Raw genomic sequence first — 26,279 nt, 5'->3', positions numbered from 1 at the left:
CTAGAAATTAATTCATTCTTTTTGAATAGAATTCCATATGAGTTCTTAGCTTCATTGACAGCAAGCGTATTAATTTTAATTATCTATGAAGATTTATTATCTAAAAGAAGGGTGTAAAAAGTCTAAACCTTAAAGTGTAGTTATAAATTATGCTAAAAATAACATTTTTTTCACAGAACACTTTAACTTCAATTACGCTCAGTAGTTAAACTAACTGTTGTTAAAACTTGTGTTAAAACTAACTTGTGCTAAAGAACTGTTGCCTCAATCTATAAGATACAATATACTAAAAGATTAGAAAGTACCTATAAAATTAAACCTTCCCCAAAATTTAGTGAAATAATTAGCAATGATACTTAATGTATAAAGCAATAACTTTGTGAAAAAATATGTCCAATAGCAAAGAATCAGATGACACTATGGCAACTTAGATTTCCAGCTGCCTTGGTATTATAAATGTGCTAAGACATGTAAATTTTCTCTATTTTTTTAACAAAAAAAAAAAAGTATTATGAATAATCAACAGTAAAAAGTCACCATTCATCCCTGTCCGCATCACAGTTGCAATAATGCTGGGAATCAATGCAGCTTCCCTCCATTCCACAAGCACATTTTTGTACAGCAGGCAAGGAACCTCCCCAGTAAGTATGAGTTTCATTGGTTCTTCCAATCCACCAGCTCAGTGGCATTCCATCTAAAAAGCAGGTTAGAGAAAATCAGTGCCCAATCTTGTCTCCTACTTCTCTCAAGCTTCCCATCCAAATAATCTTCCAAAAGGTTAAGAAGACAAAAATCCCTGCTCAAATCTAAAACCTTTAAATGACCAGAAAAAAATAAATTTCTATCCTTACTTCATAAGTAATTACTCTTTTTAATACTTCATTATTGTGTATTAAGCGATTGTCACAGATTTTTGCTTGCATTAGTGCAAAAGGGAATTCACAATACCTAGGTCAGCCAGCCATGATATTAGAATAATTTATCTTAAGCAGTCCATTTATATAATTCATTTTAAAATGGTCCATGAAAAAGGAGATATAATCATCCTAAAAATCAGGGTAGTTTATATTCCCAAGTGAAAATCAATTTCAGATGTTGGAACTACGAGAAATAGAATGAGGAAAGTCACAAAAATGGCCTCATCCCACTACCAAGATACTATAGAGTACTACCACCCAGATCTGTGAAGAACTTCAAGCAACTGAATACTGGTATTAATCAGAAATGCCCAAAGACAGCTGTTAGGTCATGAACAGCAGATTCAGAATTTATATACTCAGAGACAACAGAAATCATGTTAATGGTGCTCCCATAAGCAAGGTGATATATCTAGTGAGCAGAAGTGAGGTTGCCCAGGACTACTACATCTCTCTGTGGTACATCAAGTCAGCATTGTTCATAGCAAAATGATAAAACTGTATGTTTCCTTAATGTTACAGTTCTGCAGAATAAGCTTAAAGATATTGCCAAGCAAGCATAGCAACAGAAGAAATATCTACAGAACACATAACAGCTAAGCGATATGAAGCATAAAGATAAACCATCTCAAATGAGATGGAAGAAAGGTGATGGATGCATGAGAGTCAAGGCATAAGAAGAAATCAAGTACTGTCAAATTATATAGTTTCTTATAGATGCATTTCTTTTTTGCTTCTGCTGGAGCTCCATTCTCAGCACCCAGCCCCATGAAAAAGCTAGAATTTATTCTACTCTCAACTTTCCTTACAACTGCTACTGCTTATTAAACCTCACTGTTAGATAAGACCTCTGTTACCCTGACAATCTTTCAGATCGCAAACATATTGACTGCATTCATTACCACACAACTGTCAGCCCAGCAGGCCAAAAACCAGTGTGAGCAGTTTTTTGAAAAGTCAAGCTTGCATAATGGCATCAATGTCCGATATCAGTGTTTGTGTTTGCAAACCATCACAGGAGGAAGAAAACCCAGAGACCGTGTATAAATAATTTATCAGGCGACACTTTAAAAAGGTTCTAACAACTAAGACTGTAAAAAGCAGAATATTTCTGCTGCTTTAACAGCATGCCTTAGGTTTATATTGTACTCATGAATTAGCATTCCCAGTGTTTCACTTGGGACATTGGGGTATGTTTAAAAGCTGGTCTCAGTTATTTGTTCATACAGCAGGGTGAGGAGAGAGTATTTACTGAAATGCTGCAAGTTCATACTGATTAGTCTGGACTTTTTTCCCTGCCTTGGCAGAAAGTACTGCCTAGGCAAAATAAAGCCATTAATTAAAATGGTTAGAGAATTCTTCATAATGATTACATAAATGTATTAACTGATGACTTCTTTAATGAGACCATTTGCAAATGCTATCTAGGCTGATTGAATACAATGCATTTCTAAAATACAGTCAGTTAAGAGTTACTAGGTGGACTGTATGTTCCAAAAAATATATAAACATAATCACATTTTCTACTTCTCAGGCATAGCTAGTGAAGATTATAAGCAGCAGAAATGAGAGTGATTAAACTGTGTTTAAAAAAGAATGATTTCAGAAAATTTGTAGAAGTCTCCTACAACTTTCAAATGTCTATTTATTCTTAGCATTCAAAACTAAATTTTAGATTAATTACTGCAAGTGACTGGTTGCACGCTTTTAAGACATTTGTTTTAGCACATTTATGTGCGTATTATGAAGATGCAGCTATATGTAATATGAACAGCATAACAATATAGATAGTAAAATATTTTAGCATATTTACATGAAATCTCCTTAGACAAAAAAGGAAAGAATAGTCTTTAAACTTTCTGCTTGAGGTAAACCAGGCTTTTGAACATCTAAACATAGCTTTAATTTGGAGCCCAGCGTAAAAGGAAGAGCAGCAGGTTCACTTTTTTTGTTGAAGAGGTGTTTTCCAACAGATATTCTTCCAAGAGTGACTATCAGCCTAAGAAGCCCAGGGATGTCCATGCCATAATTAGGGAGAAAGGATGTATAAGAAAGAGCTTAGATACAGAACCAGAGAGGGCTTCATGCAGAGGCATTCTCTGCTTAGTAGGAAAGAATGCCAAGGAATCAATTTTTAGCACCTTAAGGGTCTCTGGTGCACAAGTCAAAAGATTACACCTAGAATTAAAATTTAAATAGCCTACATAACTTCACTTTTTTTAAGTAGATCCGACCTCTCTTCATTTCTTAAAGCAATTATAATTTTGTCAATAATCCAAATTTTGACTACTGAGCTTTTAAAGGATGTCTATGTTGGACAGTGGAAATTCAATGTTATTGATGTGTTTTATCAAGTGCTCACAATATGCACTTAAGCACACACATTAACTTCTGCTGGTATCTATGCACTATGCACTATTCATTTGTGTTCTTTTAAGAAGATATTTCCTCAGTAACAATTTAATTCCTTCATTAAAATTTAAAAAAAAAATCTTGGAAGACCAAACAATAGGGGTTCTGCTAATAATAATAATCTCTGTTAATTTAAAAGTCTTATGAGAGAAATTAACTTGAGGATTTAATTCTTTGAAAGAAAATCATTATAAATCGACACTTGAATTTTCCTGGTTCAAATATCTCTTGGCAACTTACAGAAATTTGAGAACTCAGTATCTGAAGCAGTTTTAACTTCATAGCAGCAAAATGCCATAGCCTTTATGGAAATAAATTACTTTAATAGCCATTAAAATAAAAGGTACAATGCAGTATAATAAAGTTTATCTACTGTACTTACCTGACTTATCTAAAAGCCTTGACTTTTTGCAGTAGTAAGCGAGCTCCTGTTCACAGTGATCTGCAAGGTTTATTGTAGCCTGAAGCTGGTCAAGGCTGGCAGAATACTTGAAAAACACAGCATGTGGGTTCTCTCGATTAGCACTTTTAACTCTGGTTAGGTTTGTGCTGTTATGCTGTATAATTGTCCACGTTGCATCTTTCAAAACACATATGAAAAGTAGTGAAGAATGACAGAGTTGCATAAGTTAGTAATGGAAAGAGCATTTATGCTGAAATCAGCCAAACTTCAACTTCTTTGATGACAGAAAGCCCCTTGGGGCCCATGAAACAGACATAAATAATTGAGTAAAAATTAAAATAATTATTGTTTCTATTCATAGGTAGATCATTGTACCATGACTGTAACAAGAATTCAGCCAGTTAGGATTACTGAATAAGGAAAGAATATGTGATAACATCCAAATATTTGTAATCAGAAATAAAATATTGTTTACTTGGTAAATTGCAATGAGAGATCGGAAGGAAAAAACTACTTGCTATTGTTACCTTCCCCAGGGTTAAATAGTGCATAAAATAACACTAATACTATCCTGGAATCTACCTAAGTTACATACATGCCTATACCTTGAGTTAATTTATTCTCTTTGAGAAAATGGCCTACAGGCCCTTTCTATTATACAAAGAAGCAGAAGTCTCTTGAGTATACTGTGTTTACTATACTTCATGTATAAGATTACATGAAGGTGAATTATTACTGCCACCTAAAATTAAATAGTAGTCATTGTGAAGGCTCATATCCTTCTTCTGTTTTGCATTTTTTGCCAAGCCCCTTCATCTGTGAATAGGAAAAAAAATGAGCTTATTCTGTTTCAACTCCCAATTTCAAAATCTGTAAGTCTCACTCTCCTGACCAAAACTCCTTTCAAGGTAGGGGTGAAAAATCTTCCAGTTTAAGCCCATCTGGGACAGCCAAGTCAAGTTTGGATTCATGGTCACTATATTCTTGCATCTTCATGGCCAGTGTAATTTGAAAAAACATGAGAAATATATTTTTTCTAAATGTTACTATTGATACAATATTTCAGACATTCTACCAGTAGTATTCTAACTAGACCTACCTTTTATTTCATCAGCTGCATATAGGTCACACATGGCAGATATTTAAAAATATCCATAAAGAGGAAAGAATTATGGTGTGTAGTGCTTTAGGTTTCCTAATTTGAGATTTTTTTTGACTAATGCACTAATTTATGTGGTGGGGTTTTGTTGTTGTTGTTGGATTTTTTGTTTTTTATTTTAAATAAATTGCTAGTGCACTCATTAGCATTATTTATTTATTGTTGTGAAATAGGATTACAAAAAAGGCAAAGTAGGCTTAAACTTTAAAGGGTATAAAGAAGAACTTTATTAATAGGACAAAAATAAGAAGAATCAGAATAAAACTTTTGGAACACTTCTCCCCCTTACAGTTCCTTTTCTTTCACAATGATATTGTCCAGGAACAAATTAATCAGTTTGCCATCTCCAAAATAGTCTTCCTCTGCTTTATTTAGGGAGAGGAGTCTCTCTTGTCATGCTATGGAGACTTCCTTACAAGAAAACAATCCTCTCTTGGCTTCAGTGTCACAGTGAATCAGTGTTGGGGGTTGGTTCTTTCCCTTTTCCCTCTGTGGAATTTTCCCCATTGTCATGCTAAGATACCTGCAACTAGGCCCTGGTAGCAAGGGTGAATGGGGGAGGGGAAGAAGAGGGAAACCCCTCAATATCCAAACAGCCAGAAGAGCAGACGGAAGGCTCTGGCTAGCTCCATTTCCCCCGTGGAGTTCAGACGAGAAGGACGATCGCCTCCTCAGCCCCATCCCTGCCATCCCAGCGTCGGGAGCCATCCTCACTGCTGTCAGACCCTGCCCTGCTGCCTTCTCGCTGTAACCTGCCACCATCCAGCACTCTACTGAGCACCAGGACCCACACCGTGAGCAGAGGGCTCTCTCCATCTCTCTCTCCCCCTGGGACAGCTCTGCCATCACACCCAGCCCTCCTGCAGCTCTGCGGGAGCCGCCCGCCCCCAGCACCGGGAACTGCAGCTCAGGGAAAAGGTGCCTGCAGCCAAAAAACACTGGGACTGAGTTACTGTTCTGTTTGTGGGTAATTTCATAGCTGCTGTTGTTCTTGTTTGTCGTGTTAGATATACTAGTAAAGAACTGTTATTCCTACCCCCATATCTTTGCCTGAGAGCTCCCTTAATTTCAAAATCATAATAATCGGAAGGAAGGAAGGATCACATTTTTCAGTCCAAAGAGAGGCTTCTGCTCTTCTTGGCCAACACCTGTATTTCAAACTAGGACAATCAGCAGCCCTGGAGAATGGAAATCTGATCACTGTGTAAAAGTCCCTCTGCTTGACTTACACGTTTCCCCACAACTGCTTTTGAGGACCATGTCAACTTATGTCAACTTATATCCTTATTTTAAGGATGAGCTGTTCAGAAGCAAAGGTTCTCTTCATCTATTTTTAAATCATCTTCATCTCTGGATCTTCTTCTCTCTCCTTCACTGGGGGCAAAGGATCTTCATCATGCTTCACTCTCTCTCTCTGTTCAAATTTTTATGGGATCACAGCTACTTCAACACGTGCTTGCTCAGCAGGGATACCTTTGCTCATGTCTGCAATGTGAATGCTTTAACTACCCCACACTTTTTAATGAGTTACAGGGAAAAAAGAATCTGATGTATCAATCACACCTTTTCCATAGCTTTATAAGAGTATTTCCACCTAAGAGTGAGGCATCTGCTCAATCTCTCCTATTTGGGACATGGTTTTTACTTTATTGACTTTCGTGTCTTCATGTTGTTTTTCTATGTGTCTTCATCTCTTTTTTTTTTTTCCTTACTCGAGAGAAGATGGAAGGTCTGTAAGTCTCGTCTGTGCAGTTGATAAGAGTCAGTATCTTGCCCAAACACAAATACATCTAAACATTACACTGAACATAAAAAATAAGTCAAGCAGTTTTGATATTCAATTCACTGTCACACTCTAAATTAAAAAAAAAAAAGATAACTCCAAAGTTTGTAGCATTTTAATTGACAGTGTGGGCTGTAGGCTTTTGATTCTGAAACTGACCTCCAAGAATAAAATCAGGGAATGGCACCTCCCTCCCAGCTGCCTGAGAATAGAGCCCCATGAATGTCAAAGACAAGGCAGCGCAGTAAGAAATGTGGGCATCTGCCTTCCCTGCCTCTGGTGGGAAAAGGGAATACCAGTCATGAGGAAACTGGGAACAAAACAAATATACAGGATTCATCCTGTCAGAATGCATCTTGAGATGAAGAACTGATCAATGATGTTTGCTTAATGTGGTGAATAAGGAGTGACTGAGGAAAACAGGAACAGCTGTTCATGGACACACAAGGATAAATCAGACACTACACTGTACCTTGGAGATTTATACACACTTAGAAAAAATGTCATTTTTCTGCCATGATTATTTGGTCTGTTTTAGTCTCACAGGACACTAGAATATTTCTTTTTAAGAGCCTGTGCCAATCTGAAGTGTGCTTACTGTGAAAAAGCACAGTTCACTCCAGAAGTCAAAGTCAGGATCTGACATGGTGAGACTAGGCAAGTTGCTCAAGTCAACATCAAAATCTTACTATAAGGTTTCTAAGTCAAGTTTTCAACACTTGGAACATATCTTTACCTTTCCAGTTATAATCTACCCTATTCATGTATTCTTTTAAACAGTCATAACTGGAAAAATAAATTTTTGTCAAACAAAACAATAAAATGTTCCTATCATTTTGGCTGGAAAGCAATTCAAATTAAAGGGGAGAAGTAAACAGTAAAGGAGAAAGCCACAAATCCAGCAATAATAAATTCCAAAAAGCCATTTAAATTTAAGCTTTGTTGAAAGGACATTTACCAATATACCATATACCACACAGAGATAACATCAACTGCTTTGTTAAAAAGCAGACCAAAACCAAACTCTGACAGCTAAAACTTCTAGTTATATACATGATCAGATTTAAAGAACTGGTTGCAGAAGGGGAACAGGGTGTCCAAATGTGAGGCTGCAAGAGTCCCACTTGTTGCATTTGTATTCTCCAAAAGACCACCTTGCAGATTGAAAGATGAAGTTTAATATCCATATTGCCCCCAGCAAAGGCCAGATCTAAATTAAACTTTTTCAGAAGGCTATTAGAGAAAGTCAGCAAATTTCTCACAAACATAACTTATTTCTCATTTTTTAAAGTATCCTTGAGAGGCTGCAACTTCAATGAAAACAAAGCTGCTGACCAAAAATGAAGTATTATGACATTGTCTCCATATGGAACACATGACCCATTAACACAAAGCATAACAGGAATCCTGTGTTAGCTTCACAGCCTGAATCCTGTTATAATTCTAACTTTTATGCTTAATTATTTGCCCAATATCCTGAGCTAAGGAGTCACCTTCATTTTGTTGTGCATGTTTACATTAAATTCATGAACTGCAGAGACTTCTCACTTGATAACTCATGTTTCAATATAATGAGCATGCATACAGTCACAGCTGTAAGTTAAGGAAGTTTATCACCTCACCTGTCATATTGCAGTATACGAGAAATGGTCCCAATGGGCCACTTCCATCTGAATCAATATTGTAAAAGCCTGAAGTGTTCCCTCTGTGCTTATAGGCTTCACATGATTGCTCATAGATGGCTGTAAAAGAACACATTCCATCACAAATGTAATGACATGATCTTACATTTTATTCAGGGAATTTTAAAAAGTGCATGTCCCTTGACATTGGGTAAGGAAGGTGGGTGTGTGCTATCTCTGCTAAAGAACAAAGAAAAATTCATACAATCAAAACTATTCCTTTATTAGAAATTGTTGAGCATATTTGGTTTTAGGTATCATGGAGAACACAAGGCTCATTTTTAAGCATTTTATTCTGTATTTCCAGCTGAAAACCTCTGGGAGAAAACCATGAAATATGGGTGAGTAAATGGTTTAAAAATTGCTGAATAATGCTAGAATGACAAGGGTATTACTTAGAAACTGGTAATCAGATTCTGAGGAAGCCCCCACTGACTACCTCAACCAACTCAGATTTTTGTTGCTGCTGTTGTAATGTAAACCAGAAAGTAAGCATTTTTTGGCTTTCACACTTACTTTCTTCCCATTTTAAATAGAAAAGCAAGTAACTTGTCAGAGATTTCAGTAAAAGACCTAAATAAGCAAAGACAAAATGACAGCTCCTTTGTTCCTTGTCATGTATACTTTATATCAGTTCAGGTCTAAAAACATAATCTGTGATACCTCTTATATATCAAATATCTGAGGAAAAAAAAGACATATGAATCCACCTCTGTAACTGTATCTCAGGAAGCACGGTGATGATGTCACAGCTGGACACATTAATCTAAACTCTTCTTTGACCATTATATTTATTTTGAGCAGTCTTAATGTCTTCATCTTTAATTTCAAAATTAAGCTGTTCTTTATCAGTTACCAAACTTTTAAAAATTCTGACAAAAAGAGTGTCATCCTTCTATTTTTTTTTGCCTGATGGCTACTAACATTATACAGCCGCAACTAAGAAAAAGACAAACCATTCATTTTACTTACTCTGTGAAATATCCATAATAAACAATTTATGTAATTTCAAAATGTAATTTTGTGGTTCAGTACAGTAAATGTTTTTAGCTAAATTTAAAAAAGACAAGATTTCAATTATTCATTAATATTTTTGACAATAAAAAAAAAAGTAAATAATATAATTACATTTCTCATTGAGTCCTAATCATCAGGAAACCCTAGCCTCCGTCTTCACAGACATCACCAGATGATTCAATTTGTGACTTTACAAAATGCAATGAATCAAATCACCTTCATCTTCATTCTGGGCTCAACAGACTTTAATGGGATACACCAAGGTATTCAAAAGCATCTCTACTACTGGTATATTTTCTATGTTACATGGTTTTTCTTATTACTGCTACTTATGACTGTTGTTGACTTTGTATGAGCAAGATTTAAATAGTCTGTCTTCTAAAACCAGATTTCTCAAAAAATCTCATTTGGGTAGACATACATTCTTTTTGTAAAAACTGCCAAAAATGATTGTACAGATTTTATATAGATAATATATAAGTATAGAATGATTTATCTGATTATTAGGGCAATCTTTGTACCTTAAAAAAAAAAACACCAATAAACTTATATGGATTTTTACTTATTAGTGGCATGTAATGAAAGCCAGAGTACTTATTTTATCTTCTTCCCAGAACATGCTGAAAGCAGTACCAGAGTAAAGCATCTCCTGTGAAATTACCTCAGTTGCATTCAATTAGGTTTTCAAAATGTGCTTATTTTATTTTCTCCTAATCTACCTCCTGATCAAGCAAACTACATAAAAATGTGTTTGAGATTTAGCACAGGACATGCATATAGTCCCACTGGCTCAGAAATAATAAATATTAGTTGATATGATGCATAAAGATGAATTTACCATATTTCTACATGATATATTGATTCAGAAAGTGGATTTATATGGATGGGAGAAGATATTACTATCTCATTTAAATACAAAAAATGTGAATGAAAACCACTTAAACTTTCAAACAATTTTTTGTTGCATATTTTGAGGTCCTAAGGCCTTGCCTCAAACCAATTTATATGTATTTTTATGACTGAGAATATTTTATGAATGATAAGTTCAAATATTATTTTGGTTTGGTTTGGTTTGGTTTGTCTTTTTTGTTTTGTTTTATTTTACTTTGTTTTGTTTTGTGGTGAAGAAATTCAATCAGAAATAAAAGCATAGTCAGAAATCAGAAAACATCTTAGACTTACGATAGTGACAAGTAGCTCCCTTGTAACCTGTATTGGCACAGTTACAGTGGAAACTGTTCCAGGACTGTGAGCACTCACCACCATGTTCACAGTAATTAGGCAAACACCTAAAACAAAAAACAATGTGCATTTTCACTCTCTTTTTCTCCTCAGTTAAATGCCACTTGTATATTAGCAAGAAAAGCAAAATCCTGGGAAAGACATATGAAGTGAAGGAAGTCATCAATGTCATTGGTAAAGATGTCAATGTAAGTAAAAGAAAATTAAGATCTTATCTTCCCTGGTATTCCTTTTGCTTATTAAAAAAAATCTTAATTATGTAATAAGCTTATGAGAACAGAAATAAATTGCAAGATTAAAGCAACATTACATCAGGTTTCTTTCTGTTCTTGTAAAAAAAATAATAATAAAAAAATCATGTAACAAATAAATCTGACCACAGCACCTATCATCTATTTCTTATTCCGAAATCATGTTTACTTTCTATCTTAGAAGGAGTTCAGTATGTCAATTCCAACACAACTAACTACTTGCAAAGCCAGTTTCCATTCTAGTAGCATGACTACGATCCTGAAGAGTTTTGATTACTTTCTTCTAGATATAAAATGGTTAACTTAAAAATAATTCACCGGTAACTTCTTAAGTGTTTAAGACTGCACAACTATATCAAAGTATAAAATACTTGTGACATGAAAACAAAGAAATTTTCTTTTTTTTTTATAAGTGCAGATGAAAATATATTGAAATACACTTCAACTAATTATTAACTAGCTTTTAACCTTTTTTTTTTTTTTTTAGTTTTTCACCTTAGAAATTAGTTAACATTCTAACTGCATGGACTGTATGTGTCTGATACAGCTCAGAAAGTGTAAAATGACTTTACTGCTGACACTAGCCACAGGAAAAAAATGAACTAAAACTGCATGACCACTAACATTCACACGCTCTTAAAATATCTTTTAATTCATTTAAGAAATGTTAGGAGAATATTAAATTAGGACTGCAGAAAGTCCAGCATTTCACACATCTGCCCTATAAATAATTCAGGGTCTTTGCACATTCACTGCTCACGGCACTCAAAGAATTTTATCTTTCTTTCATGTTTATAAACAAGGATAAGTGGTTTTCACAGAAGGGAATTAAAAAAAAAGAAGTAGCAGGTGAAGTATAGGTAAAATAAGTAAACTGATAGATGTCATGTATTTTCAAGGAAATCTGTGACATTTTTTGACAGTGAAAGAGCTGATCCTGTATCTATTTTCTCACTCACAAGATGTATTCCTAAGATTAGTCAGCAAACTATATATGTTTCAATGAATTCTGTTTTGGAACCCGAAGACAAAACTTAGGGTTATAATTGTTTTGATTTTGAATACTTTGTTTGATGAATTACATAGATACACATACTAATGTTTCTTAGGTAAATGTTCTATTTTACTTTCTTTGGGTATAACTAATCATCAGTTATTATAAATACAAACCTCTAGCAAAATGGCCTTTAAAGACCTTCAGTGCATTCACTTACAGCTGATCTGCTTTTTCAGTCACTTTTTGTGTCTTATGCATTTTTGATAAAGAGATTTTCCAAAATTTGTGTTTTACATGGTCTTTATTTGTATTGACTCCCTGTCCCTACTAATTAATCTTCCTAATATTGTTCACAAAATAAAAAGCTTCAATGAAAATGATGACCAACCTTGAACTAATCTTAATGAAAGCAAAAACAAGCTAAGAGTATAATTTAAATATTTTAACATTAAATTTAAATCTTTTAGCATTAACTTCTTTCCTCTGCTTCAGAATGTATAGTAGAAAGTAGCCACTAACTACATCAAAGTAAATGTGTAACTACATTATACTCTGTGACCCTACCCCAAAGCAAGATTTAGAACACAGCTTTCTTTGAGCAAGCTAATCTAAAAAATATTTCTCATATTTGAAACAGTATTTCTGATACTTCATCTATAAAAAATAATTTTTGGACTCATCACTGTGTCTGCTAAAGCAGGAAAAGCAACAGCTGATTAAGCACTTACCACATATTTCTTGATAATATGCTTTTAAGTCTATGGCTTCTGAAAATGATATAATGTTTTAAACCAAGGCAGCAGCCTATTAATAACTACAAACTAATATTGAGAGGAGACTACTGATCTGGAATGAATGTAATTGGGATAAAGAAAGGGAAAAACAAGAACTTTGTATGACAAAGTTTTCAGCTAGACACATTTTTTTAGATACTATTTCTTTATCATGATTCTAAATTATGGCTAAAAGATCCTTTTAAAAAAAGCAAATAACACCTGCATTTTTAATGCCTATTATTTTTTCATTCCTCAGTTTATTAAGAAAAAAGAGAGAGAGGGGGAGAGAGAGGAAATATTTCAGAACTGTGCAGTGACCGTCATTTTTATTTTTGGCTTTTTCTTTTTATGATATAAACCCACTCAACCCTTTTTTTGTATGCTGCTGCCAGGACAAAAGTGCAAGAGCTCCTGATAGGAGCTCTTTTTTCCTGGAAGAAAAATGTATGTTTCTGTGTAGGGCTTAATGTAATTAGGACAGACTCATCTGGTACTCTCTCTTCAGAGACTAAATATGCTAACATTGTAAGGTATTTAAATGACACTATGTCCTTTAAAGTGATTTTGTGAATGGTTTATACCTAATTAGGAGTTATTAAACCTATATCTATTGATAAAGGAGCTGAGAGAAAAGATATTAGGGAGAAATATATGAAGAGAATTTTTTGCATGCCTAAGATATATATGAGCAAAAGAACAATATAAAGATATCATGTAATGAAATGACTAAATGAAGGACCATGGGAAGACTGATGATTGCAAACAGTCACAAGAATTTAAGACTAGGATAAGGGATTAGAAAGTTTATCAAAGTGAGAAAATTGAAAACAGGAAAATGGTATGGAATTTGTTTGTATAAAATGAATATAAAGTTAATATTCAGGAAAATTAATTATTAGCTAACCATCTCTACATGAAGACTGTTAAATCGCATAAAGAACACTCTTCATATGTTAAATGTGCATATATGAGGTAAGTAACGGCTTAAATAGAATTGTTTTCAATTTATTTACTATTACATATAAATCCAGATTTCTATGCAAAGAGTAAATTAGAATTTTTTTCATTCTATTTAAATATGCAAAACTACTGTAAAACTACTATATTGAGGTCTCATATTACAAAAGTCATCATTAAGTCTGGAATTTGGGCCATGCTTCACAATTTGGAACTGGAGATGTGAAGACTTGCATATAGACTCCAAGACAAAGAAGTGATTTTTTTGTGCTCACCTGTAGGGAGATATTTACTATTAGGGACACAGCGGCAAAAATGTTCATTAGCTTAGGGCTTCAAAGATAATTATAAATCATGGTAGTAAGAAAGCATTTTTCCTCAAACAATAAGGTGCACAGGATGACACAAGCTACCTATTAAAAATTGTTTAAAACATTTAAGCAGTTTTAATTTTGCCAAATATTTGTGCTTTATCACCTGGGATTTATGGTGAGATGTAAAATTAGTTTGATGAAGAGAGACATGAAGCTTGTTCCAAATGATGATCTGCAGATGCTGAGTTAAATGAGACTGTGAGGAAACAAGGAAGTAACAGTCCCAGAAGCAAGATAGCACAAGACCAGACAGGATTTTTAAAAGTAGTCTATTTTGAAAAAAAAACATATATGAGGGCAAGAAATTTATTAAAATAGGTGTATTAAACTTCTATTTTGATAAATTAGGAAGACATATGATAAGCATGCTGGGAACTGAAAATTAAATCTGGCAGAGTCAATGAAAGAAAGGTAGAATGGTCAAGATAGAAGCAGAGGCATAAATTAACACTAGCAAATATTAGAGAAAACAAAAGCAACCAAACAAAAATTTCCCAAAAAGATGTTGTTTTCCTTTTGTATCACTGATCTTGAGAAAACATACATAATTTTGATAAGAAAGTAATATCAGCTCAAGTCAATAAACTGTGAGAAAGTAGTAACAGTTAAGTGTTCTGACACTTGTATTCTCTAAATAATGCTGGATTTCTATATACTGAGATTTACATAGTAGCTTTAAGCATCAGTTATTGTTTATTTATACACTTACCATATTTTTAAAACCCTCATGTTTACATCTTATGGTGATTCAAAACTGAAAATAATTGGAATTTTGCTACATTAAAAAGAACGTAACATCTTCCTTTAAAAAATTTGGTAAGATATGTATGTGTTCATGGAGGAGGAGATGACTTCTAAATTGCAATGCTGAGAAGAGCATTTTAGGATGTCCACGGTTACTGTGAACATTGAAAAATTCATGGTAAATCAGACAGAAATTGGTATCAACTATATTGTGAGCCAATCGGGTGATATATTTCACTCATAATCTTGCTTAGACATTCTTTAATGTTTTTGATTAAAGAATATGCAGATTCTCACATTAGATTCTTTTGACCTGATTCTCTTCCTGCTTTTGTATTTATACAAGCAAGAAAACAAACAGCCTACTAGAAGTAAGTTCAATTCCAGAGTTCAAAAAACAGCAGTGATGCAGTGCTTTTAGAATCTGGAAGGAAGTGTCATGATGTCCATCAAAGAGGAGAGGAAGGAGACAGTTATGATTGAAAAGTAAGAAAATAAATCAAAGGCAGTAATATGAAAGAAAGGCAAAAAGAAGCATCAATGTGTATGGCATCCTAAATATAAGTCCCTAGTAAGTCATACAGTAAAGTTTTGACTGAGGAAAAACTGTGTTTTGGCACATTTCTATCACACTTAGTGCCTACTGCAAAGGCAGGATTAGCTCAGTAAGGGATAACTTATAACAATTATATATGTGAATAGCATGTGTTTTTAATGTATGATATGTGTAGAAATATTAGTGAGAATGCACACTATAAACACAATTGAAAGGACCATGTTGTAAGCAGAACTTTTATCCTTGTCTTGGACATTTCTGTCCTTAAACTTTTATGAAGAATTGGCAAATAGCTATTTTTTCATCTTTCATCTGCAAGGAGTAGTGACTGTTTCCAAAATAAGAACATGGATAGCTGCACACTGTGTTATCTCTAGGAATGGATAGCATGTCACAGAAGCAAGAGTTGTGTGACTGATCCTGGAACTGGCTATTGTCTTGAAGCAGATCTCCACCTACAGTGTTTTCTCAAAAGATATAAATTTTGAAAAGTCTTATAATTCAAAAGACAGACTTTTTGAAATCAAGAGGCACTTTATGAGGACTAGAAACATAGAAAGTGAGGGGCAATTGTTCAAAAGCACATCATTCCCTTCAACCTGCTGTGTCCTTTCAGTACACCCTTTCACCTGTATCCAAGTAAAACACTTCTGGATTAAAGACACCATAGCTGTGTGTGACTGCATTCTCTAGAGATTACAGAAAAAAAAACCCTTCTCCTTCCATTGACTGTTTGTGTGTTTTCTCCCTCTATTCTCATCTCATCTGCTGCTTCATAAACCCCTCTGCTTTCACTACACTGAAGTCCAGCAACGTCTTTCCATCAAGCATATCTATTTCAGTGAATGTATAGTCTTTCTTTGGGCAGGGACTTTCTTTATGGGTAGGGACACATCAACTAGCAATTCTTTTTTTGATAGACACTAATTGCAAGTTAGGAGATTGGTTCTGACCATGGTCTAAAAGACGATTGCTCACTCACTGTAATGGACACTATCTACTGTGCTTCTGGATATGTAGAATACAGGAAACAGCAGAACCTTGTGAAAAACATAATCTTTTAAAGGGTGGATGGGATTTGTGTCTGCAGCTCACTTGAAAAGAAAGTAAGATATTTAAAATTTGTCAGAAACATAATTTCAGTAAATTTTATTTGCAGTAAAAGGAAGTCTACTTGCTATATGCTACGTATTCTGCATTTATTCTGGACTTCTGAACTCTTACAAAAGAAACAGTATGTAATTTTGTAAGTGTTCTGTTCTTTGTCATCAAGTCAAAGAACATTCTAAACAAAACATAGACAAAAATAAATGAATGAGTAAACATCATTTTCTCACCTGTCTGTAATGCCACATAAATCTATCTGAAGATCACTGAAATTGCCAAAACCATTTTGCTGAATAGAGATCATATCCACTGCTTTGTTACCAATGGAAATAAGTTGCATACATCCTTGAAAACCACCAAATGAGGTATTACATTCAGAAATGTTTCCACTGATAGGACAGCCTGAAAGAAGAATAAAAGCTGGAGCTGAAAATAAATATTTAATTGAAAAAAAATATATATCTCAAAAAGTAAACTGAACTTTTATAGGCTCCACATGTTTTAAACTTTGTGGTTGGAGGACTTCAGCCAGAAGCTCTTCTGATAAGCAATGGTCATATGACTTAAAAGTAATACTTCTCTGCCATCATACTATTTTTAAAGCATATGCAAAACATCACTAAAATTTTGTTAAAGGATAATCTAAACCAAAGTTCAAACCAATGAGTGGAATCAAGATATGAACAGGTTAACTGGGAGATCTAAGTCCCAGAATGTAAAGTTACAATACAAGGTCACATGATTTGAAGAAGTTTTAAGTCACAACTGAAGTCAAATTAGAAAAAAAAAGTCAGTTACCAAGTACAGTGATTTTACTCTATCACTTGTAAAAAACATTTTGTGAAGTTCTGAAACTTCTTGTTGTAGACTATCAATTAATCAGCTAGGAGACATGCTCCATTGAACCTGCTAGTCATGGACAAAGAAGAAGTGGTTGAAAATGTAAAGATCAAGGACAGTCTTAGTTACAGCAAACATAAAGATGAAGCTGTGGAGTTTATCAGCCACAGAGAAGAGAGTAAGAAATAAAACCTCAGAATTACAACGCTGGACTTCAGAAAAGCCAAAATTTTTCTGTTCAGGATCTGTTTTGAGGATACCATTAGAAATTGCTTTGGAGAGCAAAAGGGCTGGATAGCTTTCAACAAAATAGCTCTTCGGAGCAAAGGAGAAGTCCACAGCAATATCAAAATGGTTGAGCAAGTGTGGCATAAGGCCTGCAAACATAAACATGGAGCTCCTGAGTGAGTTCAAACACAAGAAGAAAGCACATAAAATGTTTTAGGAGGGACATGCAACATAGAGAGGAACACAAAGACATTACCTGCATGTTTAGGAATGCAGTTAGGAAACCAAGAGGTGATAAAACTTGCCAAGGAAGTTGAAGTGCAACAGAAAGGTTTCTGTAGATAGAACAGTGAGAAAAGGAAGGCTAAAGAGATTATGGATATTATCCATGTATTCCATGGGGCAGGGGACTTAGTGATAAGGGTCTAGAGAAGAATTGTTTTCTTCATGGTCTTTTTCTTCACTAGTAATACTGATCCTTAGGATTCCCACATCCTAGCAGAGTATAAAAAAAAGAATGTACCCACAGTAAAGGAACAATGAGCCCAAGGTGCACCTGAGGGTGCTTCAGGAGCTGCTCAATACCAGTTTAACAATTGCCATTGTGATTGTGAATTCATTAACATTTGAATCCTCAAAGGGTCTTGGCAATATGCAGAACTTCTCGATAATTGGAAAAAGCAGATGTTACACCCATCTTCAAGAAACTAGAGGGCAGTGCCCTCTAGTTGCACTGTAATGCCTGCAAAATTCACAAAGCAAAACTTCTTAAAGCCATTTCTAAACATGTGAAGGACAAGTTAACTGGCTAACTTTAGTTTCAAGGTTAAATCATTCCTGACTGAGGTCTTTGTTTGTTCAAATGATGAGCAGTACCAATAAAGGGAGAGTACTGAGCATTGCATACCATGACTTCAGCAAAGACCTGACAGTTTTCTACAGTCTACCTATAACCAGAGTCATGATACATATGGGTGGGATAAGCAGGCAGTTCATGCTGCAAAGTCCAGCTGATGATAACTGAGCAGAAGATTCTTCAGAGATCAGTAGTGACATCTTTAATGTCTTGATTAATTACCTGGATGATGAGACAGTAGGCACTTTCCAAAAGCCTGCAACTGATACCAAACCAGGGACAGGGACAAAGTGTTGGAGATCAGAGTTGCAATTCAAAGGGACCTGGATAGGAATGACATGAAATTCATTAAGAACAAGATCAAGATTTTTAATCTGAGATGGAACAAGTCCACGCAACAATCCGAACTGGAGGATAACTGCTCAGAGAGAGGCCTGAGATGCTAGTGACCATCAGGTGGAACTGGGATGTGTTCTTGTAACACAGAAGGCAAATGCCGTTCTGGGGTGTATTATCATGAGCATAGTCAGCAAGCCTTGGGAAGTAGTTCTTCCTGCTATGTGGCACTTGTGAGACCATATCTAGAGTGCTGTAGTTCTGGGATCTCCAGTACAGGAAGGACATCAATGCCCTAGAGTGAGGCCAGAGTAGGCCTCCAAGATAGATGGAAGGTGAATGCAGTTATAAGGATAGGCTGAGAGATCTGGGTCTTCTTAGTCTTAAGAAGAGAAGATAAAGCTATCTGGTATAATGTCACATAGAAGATGGAGCAAGACTACTTCCAGTAGTGTATGGTGATGGGATAAGAGGCAAAATCTAAAACCTGCAAATTTGGATCATAAGGCATAAGACTCAAGCAACAAGTGTTTTTACTGTGACAGTGGTCCATATGAGAACAATTTTCCCCAAGATGTTATAAGATTTCCATCTTTGTAGCTGTACAAAGCCTGAGTGGTCACAACCCCATTTTGATCTAATCAGACTTGTTTAGAGCAGACTCCGAGTCTACAGATCATCTGGATGTCAACACTCTGTAAGAATCTAATATTGTGGTTCATCTATTGTCTTACTGACCCAGAAATGCCCTGTTCACTGATTGTCAAACAATTAAGCATTTGTAGTAAATAATTAAATAGTTTCAATGCTGATTTGATTTAAGCCATGCCCATTGAGCAGATTTTCCCAGTGGCAGCTAAACACTGTACCACAATATTTAAATGATTATTGTCTTTCTTCTAAGGGGTATTACTGTTTCTGAAATGGCCAAAGACCATCCTTTGATCTTGGGAAAACAATACTGCATTTTAGTTCACAGCATTTGAAGACCTTCTTGTTTCAGGACGTTAGGAAGCAGTGAGTTTTAATACACTTTTTTATTCCACAGAGCTAACAGGTACTTTTGAAATCCTGTAAAGACAGTGGAGAGTCTTATGATACCTGAAAGCAAAATGACAGTGGAAACTACTAAATATATTAAAATGAGTGTCCAACAACATAAATAGTATAGATGTATTTTTGAGAAACATAGATTAGAAAATGAATTTAAACTGAAATTTAACAAGTTAATAGACTTTCAGTGTGTATAAATCCATGCAGGAACCAAACTTTTAAAAATTGTTTTTCGTGTTTCTAAAGGTAAATGTTTATTTTCTACTTGGTGTAATGCTTCAAGAACACCAAATAAGTGGATGTGCAAAAATAGTCAGAATAGGAGCACAGTAAGTTTTCAGCACCACACACAGTTAGAAAAATCAATTACAGGTGTAACAGCATCCTTTACAGCATTCTACAGTTGAACGGGAACATAAATTCTGTCATTTCTGGTGAAAAAGATGACGCTCATTTGAGAATGAAATGCTTCCAGTAGAGTTCAAAAAAATGAATGAATGAATAAATAAATAATGGATTTTAAAATAAATAAATAAGTAAGTAAAGGCCAGAGAAAGCAGGAAAAGTTCATAATTTTTAGGCATAGCTATTTTACAAAACTGTGTGTCTTAGATATTTTTCTTGGTGTCTCTTTTCCAAAAATTGTCTTCTGTTAGAAGAAGAGACAAATATCATTAACATTAATTTAATTGTATTTCCTTACAATTGTAGGCTGTATATTAAGGTAAGAAGAATTTCTTTAATCATTTTCCCTTATATTTGTAGTGAGTTGTTATTACAAGAACTGAGACAAGTTACAGATCCTTGATGATGGCAGGACTAGAAAATGTGCTGACATAACACTAAAATATTTTCATGCTTATTACACATTTTCCTAGTTAAGCATACACATTTCCTGTATAATTTGTGTTCATTGAAACAAGTAAACAAATCACCATATCCCCAGGACATCACCCCTGAAAGGCTGATACACATATTTAAACAAAAAGCACAAAAACGGTAAATATTCGTATGAACTTGGAAAGAAAGTAAAATTGCATTGTCTGCATTTTGACAGTGGTCTATAACATAAAAATTTAATACAGAATTTTCTAAACTCTGAAATACGCTTCTAGGATTCCCTAACTTTGCATGAGATGCATAAGCTGGAGATTTCAGCCTGAGATCAGAGAATCTCAGTGGTGGATATGCAGTTGGTACTTCCAGTGTTCCTGGAATTATTTTTTTCCTCTCCACACTGTAAAACACAAATAGAAGTGTCCTTGTACAACTTAATTGAATATACTGTTTTTGTAACTGCCCATATCCCTTCTGAACTGTATATCTGTGCCATCAACCCTGCAATGATGAAAACCACCTAATCAGAGATCTGGGAACCTGAATCAACATAGAAGGTTGATTCAAGAGTAGCGTTTTGCATCTTTCTCTGATTTTGCTGATTAATAACCAGGTCAAGCGGTTTTTATAATAGAGAAGGGTAGATGCCAGATGTGAAAATTCATGTGAATGCTCATGTAGCAGTTACTGTATTAAGACTATGCCTGTGAGCATGAAATTTATTTAAAATCTGTCTTTTCAAGGGAGGTGTTTTTTGGACAATGACTGAGTCCATACTTATTCAGTGTTTTGTACACAACTTTCTCAGTTTTCTCAGAAATTTGGGAATTATTAATAAATCATTAATAATTTAATAATTAAACCATTACTGTTTAAAATAATTCAACAATTAGTGTTTAAAGGAGAGGAAGCTAATTATTAGGCTAATAATGCACTCAGGTAATGCTTATCATTGCTATTATGCAGTCCATTCCCAAAAGAATTATATGAATAATGGAACAACCTCTTCCACTCTATCAGTAACAATACATGCTACTAATGACATAATCTCTTGATGACACATGACTGTTGATATTCCTAGAGAAATGAAGATACATATACATACAGGTTTTTAGACATAAATCATATTCATCAAACATAGAAAAATTATATCACTGTGGTAAAAGAAAAAAAAAAAGTGGATGTATCATACAAAGAGGTTATTTACACGGGTAAGCATACACTTAAGGTGAAAACTTGAAGTCATTCCAGTGGAAGAATTTCCAAATTATTTATTTAGCAAAACAGTAAGTCTGCAGAAAGAGAAACCTTTGCATGTCTGTTTGATTGCCAGCCCAACTATATTCAATTATCAAAACATGATACAAGTTATGACAATCTAAAAAGTGACCAAGGATTTAGGGTGGTGATTTATTCTATCCAACATGGTAAAATTCAAAGGAAACAAACTAAAGACATTGTAACAGTGCCTGAACATGCTGGACAAGGAAGACTTGAAGTAGACCAAAGAATTATTTTCATTTGATTAGATATGTCAGGAAAAATTGATGTGTTAGATACTGCCTATGTAAACAAGCAATGATATTTCACCTCCAAAGTAGAAAACATCTCCTGAATAAATTTGCAAAGGTATGGATGCATGAGCAGATGAGGTCACATCATTGTCCACTCTTACACTGATACGACTCCTTTTGACAGAGAGAGATACAGAATGCCACTGGCCATTATTTAATCCAGCACCTGAAAGAAAAATAAACCCCCAAAATTTAGTTTAAACTTCCACTTATTGTTATACTATCTAAATATTTTAGAGTTGAAAGGAGAAGGAACCAAGAGAGCAATCATAGCCCACACAAAATCTCCAAGTGATAGTGAAATGAAAAAGAACCTAATAAGCACAAGCATTTTTTATGAAGACAGAACCTTGCTTCACACTTGATAAATAAAAAATAAAGGTACTTCAGTGAATAAGCCTTAGTGTAGTACTACTGTTGTAGCCTAATTATCTCTAATATATCCATTTAATGTAATGACTGGGAAGAGTAGCCTCCCAGTCCAAGAAGGTTATCATTATAACATCATTGTGATGCCTGATACAGTACTTTACACATTATACATATTTTTATTACACTGTTAGAAAGGATTTCTTCATATTTTAAAATAAAAAGTAGTCATTATATTACAACATGGCAAAATAGCAAAATACTGTAGATGCTAAAAGCTTCAGTAATCAGCATGTCAGTATCACAAGGCAATTTTGCTTTCAGCTGATTCTTTTATTGGACATGTATGGGAAAACACTCTGAGAGTTTAGCCATGACCACAAATTTACATCATCTCTGGTTGTGTAGGGGTAAGGTGCCACAAACCAATAGACTTATAGCCTGCATTCTGGAAAGCACTTATGTATAAATAAATAAATTCTACACAGTGCAGCATGTAACCACATCATTATCTTTAACAAGTGCTTAAAGTCAATCATGCTCTTTCTTGAGTGTTCTTCAGAACAGAGGGACTTCTCTCAGTGAAGAAAAAATACAACCTCTAAATAAGGCAAAGCATTTTGTTGACTTCACAGTGACTATGATTTGTGATCTGATGTCCCTTTTGAAATTTAATGTATTTATGTACTCCTCTCTAGAACATGTTGTACATGCTGCAGTAACAGTCCATGAGTTAAGAGACTCATTCAAACAGAAATAAAAGAAATAAAAAGAGAAAGATGACAAGGTTCAAATAGCTAAATTATAGCATAACTAGGATCCATAGTTTGCTGACTATCTAAATACAAGATCATCATATAATGAAAACCCTAGAAGAGCATTGCAAACTCAGATGAACTATCACCTAGATAATATCTCCAATATATTTAAGGTAATAATAGTCCTACATGCCTTTTCTCTAACTTTTTCCTTCCTTCAATCAGCATATTTATTAGGGAATATATAACAAGAAATCCTAAAATTTTGCCTTAGCCTCAGCATCTCACAGGTACTTCAAGTGATTGAAGTTTTCTTCAGTCAGATCTCTTTAATACATTATTGTATCCTTTAGAAATCTAAGAATCATAAAATCATACAGCATTTTAGGCTGCAAGTGACCTTTAAATCCAATTAGATCAATGTCCCTCTTTGCAGGGACTTATTTTACTGGATCAGGTTTCCAAAACCCCATACAACATAACCTTGAACATTTCCAGGAGTGAAACATGTAAATATAACGTGTTCCACCTTTAAAATTGTCACCTCTTGTTCTGCCACTACAGATCCTTGGAGGAAAAAGAGAATAAAAATCTCCATTTATAGGTTTTCTCTTAAGTATTGAAAGGCTACAATAAGGTCTCCCTTAAGATTTTTTTTTGTTTTGTTTTCCCATGATGACCAATACTGACTCATCCTTTCTTCATGGAGTTGTGCTCCAGCCCTCTGATTATTTTCACGGCCCTACTCTAGTCTCCCTCTAGCAGCATCATTGTGTTGGGGGCCCTAGAGCTTGAAGCAGTTATTGAGGTGGGGGTTCATCTACCAGCAACCCCAAGTTCTTCTTGGCAGGCCTGATCTCAATCCCTTCCTCCTCTGGCCTGTACTGATACTGGGGGACACTCAAACACAGGTGCAGGAACTTATATTTGACTTTGAGCTTCATGATGTTCACAAGTCCATTCTTGAAATCTATCAAGGGCCCTCCATCTTCAAATCTACCAAGGGTTGCATTCCTTCCCTAAAGGGAATCAACTGCACCACTCAGGTTGGTGTCATCAGCAAATTTGCTGAGGATCCATTTAATCTCACTACCTATGTCATTACTGAAAATACTGAACCTAGTAATAAATGCTGACACTTTGTTACGAGGATAACTGCTTTTAATTCATAGTTGTGCATCCTGCTTCAGTAGCTTCTTGTTTTCATGGGTAAACCATATTCCAAACCTTGCAATATTTGATTGTGAAGGTAGGTAAGAGACTATCCTGCCATATAATGAATGTCATTTCAGACCATCAGAAGTTTTGGTTACTGGAAAATTAATAATATGAATTTTGCACTTTTTGGTTTGTTTATTGTAATTCACCTTACTGTCCTACTATATGATTTTGGGATGGATATTTTATCTCCCCTTCTTGGAGGTTGCCATGATTAAAGATATTCAACAATGTTAATGTAGCTGAAGACTTCCTAGAAATCCCTTTTATTAAATCTGAGAACTGAGGAATGCAACTGTGGGAGCACAAGGCACTCTGAAGAAAACTGTTCATTTTAGCCCTTGAATATAGAACCTTGACTAAATTCACATTTGCTTGTATGAAGCTACTGAGTGGTACAACATCTAAGTGAAAGAGGCCAGTGTACTACTAACATGTACATTTCATCTGAAACTTATATTGGCTGCTGTTTGACTATGATGTAGAAAAATGCTTCAACAGAAGTAAGTAGGAAAAACAAAGCAATTTTTTTTTAGTACAAAATAAGTTAGATATTAAACAAGATGTCCATTTATTCTCATTAGTTCCATCATTTTAAATCTAAGTATTAAAATAGGATCCATGGGATGTCGGGCAGAACAATTACACCCACCATCAGGAACACATAGATAAAATACAATGTATATAAATTATTAGGAAATAAGTAAGAAACAAAAAAAGAAGCTTAGAGGAAGTAATTAATAGATTATTCTGAAGTTTAACAATGAAATCCCATTATTATTAATATCAATTAAAAGCTGCATGGAAATGAAAAGCTGCAGAGAAATAGAGGGTCATAGAAGAAACTGAGTAATAAGATCTAACATTTACACATTGTAATTCAATTTGCTCTCATAATTCAAGACAAATCAACTTTCTGTTCATTTCTCTTTTTTAAAAATCTATTTTATTTCTTTGTGAATATTTGATGTACCACTTGCAAAAGAGGCTACAAATGAAAGACACTACACAACCATTCTGCAAAAGAAATACAGAACTTACTATAACTTAATTACTTATGAATTAACATGCCATTCTCCTCGGTTTCATATGGTTAAAAATACTTTTAAAAAACACAGAACAATTAATTTAAGACTTGTGCACAAAGTAATATGCTTGGATTTAATTATCAAATATCACATGTGTGTATGTGTGTGTGTGTACATATGAAAGTCAGGTCGTAAGTCCTTGCCTGTAGGGGAGCAAATCTTCTGTCCAACCATCCATAATTTAATTACTCAATCTCCAAATGCAGACTTGAATTGCTTCAGTGATTGCTACAACAAACACTCCAAAAACTCAAGGAAAAGTTTCCCATATGGTTTTGTCAGATAAATTCCTTCTCAGAAGAGAATAAGATGACTTTACTGTAGCTTTTGCCTTCACAAAGACAAACACAATTCCTTCTGTTAAACTTCATGAACATAAAGCTTAACCTAGCATGAGAGCATTAAATTCAGTTTCAGCATAAAATGTTAAGATTTATTTTGGGATGTTTATGCTAATATTTTATCTATTATGTTGCAGCTTTGAAATGGAATAAATTGCCCCATGTGCAAGTCTACCTACAGCTGTTAAAAGAGCCACGACCTTCAGCCAGTCAGTTAAAATGACAGTGCATGGCAACAGCTTTTTTAACACACATCACCTAATTGAACAGCAATTGAAATAGCTCCTAAAAAGCCAAATTCATCACTGCTAACTACATACCACTGACATTCTTACTAAGAAATTGACATTTTCAAATGTTAAGCCTAGGGAAATCTCTTATCATTAAAGTGGTACTTTTTGTAT

At 34.6% G+C, this 26,279-nt stretch overlaps 1 protein-coding gene across 1 annotated transcript in view; it reads right to left on the bottom strand.

Annotated features, from left to right (window-relative positions):
• CNTNAP4 (contactin associated protein family member 4) overlaps nt 1-26,279 on the bottom strand; it is a 209,787-nt gene that overhangs the window by 35,651 nt on the left and 147,857 nt on the right. The window contains exons 9-14 of the mRNA XM_062513992.1: nt 22,118-22,267; nt 16,608-16,779; nt 10,556-10,662; nt 8,297-8,416; nt 3,712-3,909; nt 538-694 (exon numbers count right to left, since the gene is read on the bottom strand). Of these exons, the coding sequence (XP_062369976.1) occupies nt 538-694; nt 3,712-3,909; nt 8,297-8,416; nt 10,556-10,662; nt 16,608-16,779; nt 22,118-22,267 (904 nt within the window). The remainder of the gene's footprint in view (nt 1-537; nt 695-3,711; nt 3,910-8,296; nt 8,417-10,555; nt 10,663-16,607; nt 16,780-22,117; nt 22,268-26,279) is intronic.

Source organism: Cinclus cinclus, chromosome Z (genome assembly GCF_963662255.1).
Source record: "Cinclus cinclus chromosome Z, bCinCin1.1, whole genome shotgun sequence".
NCBI classification, from domain to species: Eukaryota; Metazoa; Chordata; class Aves; order Passeriformes; family Cinclidae; genus Cinclus; species Cinclus cinclus.
The sequence above is the reverse complement of the archived record's forward strand: the minus strand, read 5'-3'. Positions and strand labels throughout refer to the sequence as shown.